At 36.4% G+C, this 10,221-nt stretch overlaps 1 protein-coding gene and 2 long non-coding RNA genes across 3 annotated transcripts; 2 read left to right on the top strand and 1 right to left on the bottom strand.

The window, feature by feature from the left end:
• LOC124435865 lies at positions 1–1,075 on the top strand. Its single transcript, XR_006945192.1, has 3 exons — positions 1–57; positions 129–859; positions 962–1,075. It is a non-coding gene; the product is annotated as an uncharacterized LOC124435865 (long non-coding RNA).
• Positions 1,076–2,876: 1,801 nt separating this feature from the next.
• Positions 2,877–4,152, bottom strand: LOC124435864. Its single transcript, XR_006945191.1, has 3 exons — positions 4,059–4,152; positions 3,788–3,988; positions 2,877–3,699 (listed from the first exon to the last, which is right to left on the bottom strand). It is a non-coding gene; the product is annotated as an uncharacterized LOC124435864 (long non-coding RNA).
• A 1,576-nt stretch (positions 4,153–5,728) lies between these two features.
• LOC124435859 lies at positions 5,729–9,808 on the top strand. Its single transcript, XM_046985801.1, has one exon. It carries the CDS (start codon positions 5,813–5,815, stop codon positions 8,666–8,668), a length of 2,856 nt encoding a protein of 951 aa, XP_046841757.1. The 5' UTR covers positions 5,729–5,812; the 3' UTR covers positions 8,669–9,808.
• Positions 9,809–10,221: the final 413 nt, after the last annotated feature.

Raw genomic sequence — 10,221 nt, 5'->3', positions numbered from 1 at the left:
CTCTTGACTATAAACGTGGCGGATATTAATGAAATTGGAAACAAAGGGTTGCTACAGGTAATACGCAAGATATCTTTCTTCCGGTTTTACTCCTAACTTGTTTTGTGTTGTCACGCCTTTTACTGTAGATTCGCCTAAATCTTCAACCGACTTCACGACTACTCCCCACTCTCCGAAATCACCGTCCTACGTCAATGCTTCAACTTCTCAAAAAGCTTTTTCCTTATCTTCCGCTCCTCCAAGCAAACCTCATTCAAAACAAAAAGCAAACTCGCTTCCGAAAATTGGTCGAGCCTCCGTTATTTCTACTTCCCAAGATACATCCTCGAACGCAAAGATCGATTCTGGTGGTCCAGGTGTGGAAAATTGCAAGTTAAAAGTTATCGTAATTCCTTTTATAGACGTCTAGTTTATTAGCCTTTAAAGGAAATTTGGTGCGGCTTGTGTTGGAGGGAAGCGTGTATTGAAGCAAGGGTTATAAAGGAGGGAGGTGTCTATTTTACAAAGGAGAGTATAAAGAAATCAATAAACAACAAAATAAACAAATTGATGGTAATAACTTTCCATTAAAAAAATTAAACATTACAAAGAAAAACGTTTACTTCAACTTCAAATTTAAACTAAAATCAGGACATTAGGACTATGTAGGAATTCAACTTCTTATCCTCTGTAGTAATATGTACGATCGCCAAACCATTTCGGTTACATAGTTTCAGCTATATACAATTCACCGAACCATTAATTCGTTACTTAACTGGACCAACTTTGCTATTCAATTATGATTTCGTTTATCACAGAAATGACGAAGGACTTATTGGAAAGGCTTTCACTGCAACAGTACACGGCCATACTGGAAGAGGTCTACTATTTCACATAATTTTTTTCAATTTCTCTAACGCGTGAACAACCAGGATTTTCGGCGAGTTCAACGTAACATACGAAAAGTCTCTTCTCCTTTAAGGTTGATGTTAAGACGTTCTTGACGCTAAACGTGTCGGATCTTAACGAAATTGGAATAAAAAAACAAGAGGAACAAGAACAGATTTTAGCTGCAGTGCAGTTACTAAAAGGCCAACTAAGGGTAAATGTAGTATATTTGACACATTTTCCTACCCGTAAGATTTCAAAAAGAAGTCTTTTTCTGGTCTGTTCTATAAACGATTCTCTGTGCTTTCGATGACACGGGAGAGTCCTTTCTTGCAGTTATATTCCTAACTTAAACGGTCTTGCTTCCTCCTTTCCTTTGCTGTAGATTTTCCATACCTTACTTCATAATGTATACAAATTGTTGGGAATCGTCTCCATAGTTTCTCCCCGCACTTCACTGAATTTAAGCACACTGGAATTATAGAGTTTTTTGATTAATATTTCCGTATCACATTCTCAGACAATCCCAATGTTGCAAGTATTTTTCATTCTTGATTTTAATATCACACCCTTTTTACTCACTATAGGCTAGTTCAAGTGTTTGTCTCAAGTATTTGTCATAAAGACTTTTATCAAATATATGTACCTTAATGCTAGTCTCTGACACAAATTTTCTACTTAACACCTGCAGGAAGGAGGATCGAATGCGTTAAAAACAGAAGCTTCAGTATCGTGAAACCGTAGATGGTATTTTTCAACGAATGGTTCTCCCAGGTTTGAAAAAACACAGAATATGTCTTTGCGGACGAGTTGAGGTGAAATGCAAGCTTAGAGTTTTTGATATTTCTCTGTTTGCGACACAGTATCACTTATATTTTTTTTGAAGCTGTCTCGAATTTTTCTAATTTATGCTTAACCGTCTCCATATTTCGTCATTTGCAAAACAAAATTCCTTTTACATTGCACAATAAAGATAACGATGAAAATCATCATAATGTCAAATAGTTTGAGTAAGGTCATAATTATCCATCAATTGAAATTGGGGCGTGAAATACAACCTTGCCAGATCTTGTTTTGAGATTATATTTGCAACAAAAATATGACTTATGAAGACATTGAAAAAATACACAATATTTTGAATAATTTATTTTCATTGTAAATAATAAAACACTCATATATCATTCGATAAATCTAAATCAACAAACGTTTGGAAAACGTTTTCAATTAGAAAATCGTTGGGAGCGTAAACCTGGTAGTTGACAGGTTGCTGATTAAAGGGCGTTTAGCCAGAGGTTCTGTGTTATCTTTATAGAAAATACTTGTCCCACTCAGCTTTATTTGAAGAAAAATAATCGATCTGTACTTAGACTCGAAGATTTATTGTGCCATGCAAGTTCAGATGCTTATAATAAATTCAATAACAGGTCTGAATTGAAGACTCTTTGTGTAACTTCTAAGTAATCAATCGGGTGCGCTGTTTATTTAAAGTGCATATCTCACAATTTTTTTATAGCACTTTCGTATTGCTTCTTCGAAAGTAATCTGAAACTGGTATTACAATTTTTTCATGCGCTGCGTTGTTTTCGAATTATTATTGATCAAATATGAAATTTGACAGTAAAAGTTGATAATTGGCATAGGGCCTGGATCAAGTCTCTGTGACGTGACTTAAGGAACAAGTCAAGGGCTTGTTATCAACAATTAGATGGCGGAGTTGAATTCTGATTCGGAAAGCTCTCATAGTTCGCAATGTGATCCGGAGTATGATTATATTCCCGGTTATGTCATCGAAGATGAATATAATATAATACAATATAATACAATAGATGAAAATCACGGAAAGTCCGAGTCCTATCTTTACGCTGATGAACCAATGGCCGAACAAGCATGGTATGAAGACTACGTGGAAAAGTCAAATGAACATAAAAAGCAACTTTAAATGCTACAAAAAAGACTTGATCACACAGTTGAGTTGAGTTCTTGGTGAGTAATAAAATTTCTAATTTCAATTCAACTTATGAAATGTATTTCAATTCAGGTTTCTAGTTATGAAATATATACATAAGCGTGCAATTTTCCATTCGAGATTTCCCTCGCTTTTTTATTTACTTTTGGGCTAAAAATTGTTAAAAGATGCTCGATTACAGTTTTTTAATGTGATTTTCTTTATTGATCAGGTGCAAGTGTGGTTTTTATCAAGTTACACTTTTTCAGAATCCTCTAGAGGCCTGGTGCTGCCAAGAACTTAAGTCTGTAGCTGAAAGCTTAACACACCAGTCGGTTCTGGCAGATCTGTCAACTATTCCATGTTGTGTCACTATACACCCAGGTTTCAGACCAGTTTGTTTGGAAAAGTGGTCGCTAAAAATGGCTGCTAGGAAATATAAAACCAGAGAACAAAGACGATACAGAGAAACAGGATCTGAAAACATGTATTATAACATACTATGTTATTTCCCAGTATTTAAGTATATTTTAGTGTTATGACACATTAGTAACAATTTGGCTTTATATTCAGGTTTTTACGATGTGTTGCGTACAGAGAATTCACATCTATGATTTATGGATGCTTAAGAGAAGAAAGAAGACCATTACCAGCATGTACATACCATGCAATAAGATTAAAATTTAATGATAAAAAGTTGGAATTTAGAGGGTACGAAGAAAACGAAATAAATGAGTAATATGAAAATTAAGTTTTCCTATTTTTTGGGCAATCTGCCACATGTTTGTGACCTTTCATTGGCTTCTTGCATGTAAAACTTTTCGGCTGACTTGTTTCTTTTGAAACTGCCACTTTTGACTGACAGCTGAATGGCACACTGGTAGCTGCTGGCATGAAACAAAAACATTTTTATTATTTAAAATGATTTTCAAGCCATGTTTAGCTACAACATGTTATATAATTGTTATTAATTACCTGGAATTGAGGGGGGGACATCATTGACCACAATGCATTTTCGACCGACCTGTTTTAGTAGCACCTCAGATCTGGGTTGCTTTTGCAGCATGACATTCATTGGTGGTGGGGACATTACTTTTAAAAGATTTTGCGAATTTGATAATGAATCTTTGTCTTTTATTGATAGCATCACACTCTCAAATAATTCATCCACATACTCTAAAAAGAAATTATTGTCATATTTGATACTACGAAATGATGCAAAGCAACACATTTAGCAGCAACTTACCAAATTTGGGCTTAACTCTGACATCCCTCACAGTGCCTTCACCATTTTTAAACTTTGGATACACCACATTTATTTGGGAAGTGCCATCATTCTTTGTTGTTGAAGTGGATGGATGCCAAAATGTGTCTAAAACAATAGACTTGTGGAAGTTGCAAAAGAACTAACATTGTCATATTGGAAATATCCTACCTGGAATACATTCCAACCTAGGAATAATGAATCATTTTTGGAGCAAAATGATTCAGGACAAAATGGAATCCTTCCAAACAACTTGTTTGAGCAACTGGTGAAGCCTGGTGAATTGACTTCATCAGCTGTGGGTTTAACAATTTAGCACAAAGCTTTTCATGAGCAACTGAACCTTAAACATTACAACAAAAAATGATGATAAACTGTTAGGGGAGTTATCTTTAAATAATGCCTTCACAAACCTTCTAACAAATATTCCCTTGGTTTAATATCAGGGCCATGAAAACAACTTGAAAACAGTGGATTATCCAAATTGGTGTGCTTGTCTACTATGTGACTCAGGAAAGATTTGAATTTTGCCCAAATTACTTTGCCATCACCATCATAAGTAAAACAAACAAACAGCCGAGTACTTAGTCGGTGTCCATTAAGCGCGTTTTCTTGCAATAATATTCACCCAGATTTTACGTCTTCGCTTCGCTTCATTTTACGCTCATCACCGTAAATTGGTATACGGTGAAGAGAAATTCCTTCCGCAGAATTTGTTCGGTTTGAACAGTAGAAAACTGCACATCTATCAGGCATTTTGATGCAGAGCCATAGTAGATTAAGTAGAAATTATAGCAAAAATCACACTTCACAAAACTTCCTGTCCTTATGTACGTCACATACTTCTCGATTCAGGCTCTCATCAAGCAAATTGAACGCGCAGCAATTTTTCTACATTATTGCCCATTTTGAGAAAAGAAACGCATTTATCTCATAAACGAAGCCATCAATCAGAAAACTGTAAAATAACATTTACAATGATTTTTTTATCTCAATCAGAAAATTAAAAAAAAACTGTGAGATAAGCACTTTAACTTGTTTCAGTGCTGCCAGTTGTATGGGAAATCCCCTTCAACATTTAGGGGAAATCTCTTACAGTAGAGGGATTTAGTGGTTTGTAGGTGGAAGGGGAAACCTACGGGAAAAACTGTAAAATGGGAGAATGTAGGGGAAAGGAAAATCGTTTAAAATGAGAATGTCTATTCTCAAAATACTTTTCTTCCCGTGTTCTCACCATAGAACAAGTGACTGTAACAGAATCTTTTTTTGGCACATTTTGTGACCATATATGGCATTAGAAGATTAGCAATTTAGTATAAACTTTAACCTATGATTTAACTCAGTGTGTCATTTCCGTCATTTGCATATCATTTTCTCCTACACCAAATTACTATCTTCGTCGTTCAGATGTTCTTAGTTAGTTTTCTATATAAACTTTTTTGTATTCATTTTTTAAAACAGAATAAAAAATTCTGTGGCCCTACCCGACGTAGATATAAAATAGGGGAATATGTTGTTGTGTAGGGGTAAAGTAGGAGAAAACAAGGAAAATGGTTAGGGGAGGTAGGGGGAAAATAAAGTTTTTGTAGGTGAAATGTGCATACACAGAGTGGCAGCACTGACTTGTTCTGAATTCTCATGAATGCCACAACGACATGAAAATTTGATGAAAACTTTTCTGAAATCAGTAATTTCTACGTGTTTGTTCTTTGGAACTACTTTAATTGGTCACTATAATGGATAAACAAGTTTCTGTGAGGAATTTCCTCGTAGAGATTATGTCTCAACTGGTTTATAACATCGTCAACAAAGCAGACGATTTTGTAAACTATTCCGATTTATGTCATAGATTTAAGCAAAAAACAGGTTTTGAAATGGAGGAATTTTTAGACCTCTATGGCAATGATGTCAGTGAAGATGATTTGATGGACGTTATACGCGATATTCCTGGCTTAAAATTTGATGAGGATGATGACATATATGTCGTAGACGATGGAAGTTCTTCTTGTTCACATAGCAAGAAATTATCGCAACATCGGGGGAAAATTTTGATTAGCTGTGCTAAATTATTGATTTATAAAGACGAGACGGACGATATAAATGAATGTTTTGATGAATCGAGGAACACTGCTCTTCATATCTTAATGACATTGCCAGGAATTAGTGATGATCGTAATTTGCTCGAAAATCTATTCAAGGCTGGGGTCAATCCACTTGCTGTTAATGAAAAGGGTAAAACCTTTTTGCATGTTATTTTTGGTGAATGCTACTATAAAAGCATTGGCCATATTTTCTATAATATTCCCAAACGAGCGTACGCAAAATTGTTTGACAAAGATCGAGAAGCTGTCCTTGAATTTGTTACCGATGAATTATCTACTGCCGACATGGCGTCTTTATGTAAAATGCAAGATGAAAAGGGTAATACGGTGTTGCATTATTTTGCTTTATCAACTTCCTTTGAGATTTTATCAGCTATTGAATCGACGACTTGCCGTATGTTGATGGAACTTGACGGAAAGCAATGTTTAAGGATTCCAAACAGACTCGGGAATATTCCCCTTCATTACGCGTTCAATCCAAGCATATTTAGTATTTTTGCAGAGACACAGAATGCAAACTATATAGCAAGAAATGATGATGGCGAAACTCCAGTATTTTACATTCTGAAAACATCAGTTTCCCTTGCGTTTGCCCAAACGGATGGATTTAGGGAATTACAACTTGAAGGACTCGTTGGGTACTCATACACACGCGATATTACTACAGCAAACAAGCTGTTACAAAACCTGGAAAATATAATCACCGTCAACAACGAAGCCATGAAAACTGTCTGGAGTCCCGATAACGAAGATAACGTTGCCATTGATATAATATTGATTGCCATCCGAATAGCATCATATTGTATGAGATTAAACATGTCAGATGTTTACGTGACTTTGACCGACATACTGCACGTTATTTTGTCCAATGCAAGTAAAAAAGATCTTCAAAGAAAAAACATTCGTGGACATAGTTTCTTTCATCTTCTCCTAGACATCAAAAAGAATGTTATCAAGGAAAGTTACATTATTCAGGCGATTGATATTCTGCGACAGTACAACGTCGATTATGATGGGGATGGATGTAGTGTAAAAGATAAAATTAACGGGTTTAAAGAAACATCGCCAACACTTTACAAAAAGTGTGTTGAGCTATTCTCGAAGATCGATGCTTCAAATGACAACAACGACTCACCTTTAGCCAAATGGCGAAAGTTACGATCATGTCCACCACGTCATACTCTCAGTGCTAACCGTTTGATGAATGAAAACGGTCCAACGATAACCGTTGTAGGCAAGTTTCGTTATCTTCATAATGAGCCCATTGGATTCGGAGCATTCAGTAACATATTTGTCGCAATCAAAGATGAAAACGTCGACAACATAGCTGGTACCATTCAGTGTAGGGCATATGCTTTGAAACGAATCGATAAAGCAAGGATTAATCCTGAAGAAATCAAACGCGAAACGACTGCATTGCTTTCTTTGTCTGGCAAATGTGAGAATATCATTAAGTATCACGATTCTCTGGAAGATACATTCTTTCAGTATCTTGTCCTTGATTTAATGGATGGTGATCTTAATGAATTCGTTGGCAACATAGAAGCCAACTCGGTTCTAAGGAACGATCCAAGTCAATGTGTAGAAGTAATTAAACAGATCATCAGTGGATTGGCATTCCTGCATCACAATGGTTTCATCCATCGCGATCTCAAACCTGGAAACATCCTGTATTCAACGGAGCATCATCTGCATTTCAAAATTGCAGACTTTGGACTTGCTAAAGATATCTCGGCTTTATCGACCATGACCTCGACACGTGGAAATGCGGTTTTAATGGTAGCTGGTAGTCGATGCTGGATGGCACCAGAATTAGTCAGCATGAAGTCATTGAAGCACACCAAACAGTCAGATATCTTTTCTTTGGGTTTGATTCTTCATTATTTGATGTCATTTGGGAAACATCCTTTTGCTACTCCAGGCGACGAACGTCCTCACGTTGTTGAAAGGAACATCGAAGAGATGAACGGCAACCTTAAAAATGATCTTCATCCCGAAGCGAAAAGTTTTCTTGGGGCATTGTTGAATGTACAGCCATCGAGAAGAACACCAGCAGCGTATCTCAATCAACATCCTTTCCTCTGGAGTGACCACAAGAAGATGGAATTTCTCAGAGCAGTTGGCGATCAACCAGAAGCTATAAAACCGGGTAACTTTTTGCTTTCGGAAATTGAACAGTGTCTACAAAAAACACGAACCGGTCAATCCTTTCAACTGAAACCATGGAGTAAAGAAATACCAATGCTGTATCAGGAAATAATTACTGCATGGAAACAGAAAAACTACAGAACAAATAATGTGATCGATCTGGTAAGATTCATTCGTAATGCTTACGCGCACAAACAAGAAAGATCAATGTGGTTTCAACAAGTGCTGGACAACAGCATCTTTCTTCGAAAATTTCCACGTCTTGTTCTCGATGTGTTTGGTGTTGTACAACGATTAGAACTTGAATCTCGAAACACCATTCATTCAGCCTTAAGCTTGTGATTGCAGAAAATTGGTAATTCGGGGAGGAGGGGGGAATAGCTGACATTCATAAATCAATTTTAAGAGAAATTTTAAAGTAGTATTTTCTATTTTTTGCTCGAGCTTCTCATGTCAACGATTTTTTTATATTAGGACATTGTGTAATCCCCCTCATTTTCTTCCCCTCTCTATCTTCCTCCCCTACAAATAACCCCCCACTTGAAAGGTATCAAAAAGAAATAAACACACACGGGGTTGTATTTAGGAAATACGAGGTACACATGTATCATCCAAAGATTAAACATCTCTGGATGGTACAGGATATCCATGTACCATTCAGAGATGATTGCAACATCCAGTCATACAAGAATTATTCCATTATTTAATTAAGAACTATTCCATCATTAAAGAATTACATTTACAGTTTTGCCACAACAAACCTTTTAAACCTAATTGACGAACATGCTGCATGTCTTTGTCCATACTACTTGCCTGTCTTTCCACCGTTTGTGGTCGGAGAAAGTCCTACAGCTGTAGCTAGTAGATGGAACGAATGGCAAGAGTGCTTTGAAAATTATCGGGCAGCCATGGACATCAAAGACGCAACAAGAAAGCGAGCTATGTTACTTCATTTTGTAGGGAACGATATCTATCAAATCTTTCACAAGCTTGAGAATACAGAAGAAGCAAAGGAGTACGACACGGCAAAAGCTAAACTAACAGAACATTTCAAGCCACAACAAAACGTCGAATACGAACGCTATAAATTTCGTCGTACTCAACAAAACGCTAATGAAACGTTAGATCAGTATTACACTCGATTAAAACAGCTTGCAACTACGTGCAGCTTTGCCTACGCCCCCGTTGAAATCAAATCCAATAAGCACACGCTTTTCATTGTGTTCATTTCATAATATATTATGATGTAAAGACGTAATTCGGGTGAGTAAAAGTATCACAACCATACTGAAAACATAAGTTTCATAGGGATGCAGTAAAAACTCACCAATCATGAGCTTCACTGTTTCTGGGTTAAAAGCAGTCCATGAACCTAAAAATTAGGCAGGCAATAATTAATTAGGCTATAATTTATAACCTCAAAGAGTATCAAAGTCTGTAAACTAGACCAAGAGGAAAATATGAGACTTCACAAAACACGACCTTCATTGGGTTGAATGCATTTTTATATTGATAACTTTAGTTGGACATCCACTATCTCTATCCAAGCAGGGTACAGTGTTGAACTGTACTATGGCTATCACTACATCAATGCTAACTAACATTACATTGCAATAGCAAGTTAGCAACTGCAACCAATGAAAGAATTTGTTGCATGTTTGTAGATGTTGTTTGTACAGGTTGATTGTACAGATGTTGTACAGGTTAGTGGAGTCCCAAGAAGGACTGTTGGTGTTAATGTTGACTGACTTTTCGATAACCTTAGCGGTTATTTGAATTAGAAAACAACTACCATAGATGACTCTGGAGATGACTACCACAGAGGTTGTCAAAATGTCAAACAACACCAACACCAACAGTCATTCTCGGGACTCTACTAACCTGGACAATTGAGA

This window comes from Xenia sp. Carnegie-2017, unplaced genomic scaffold (assembly GCF_021976095.1).
Source record: "Xenia sp. Carnegie-2017 unplaced genomic scaffold, XeniaSp_v1 HiC_scaffold_16, whole genome shotgun sequence".
In the NCBI taxonomy this organism is placed as follows: domain Eukaryota; kingdom Metazoa; phylum Cnidaria; class Anthozoa; order Malacalcyonacea; family Xeniidae; genus Xenia; species Xenia sp. Carnegie-2017.
Note: the sequence above shows the minus strand (reverse complement) of the source record. Positions and strands in the feature narration are given on the sequence as shown.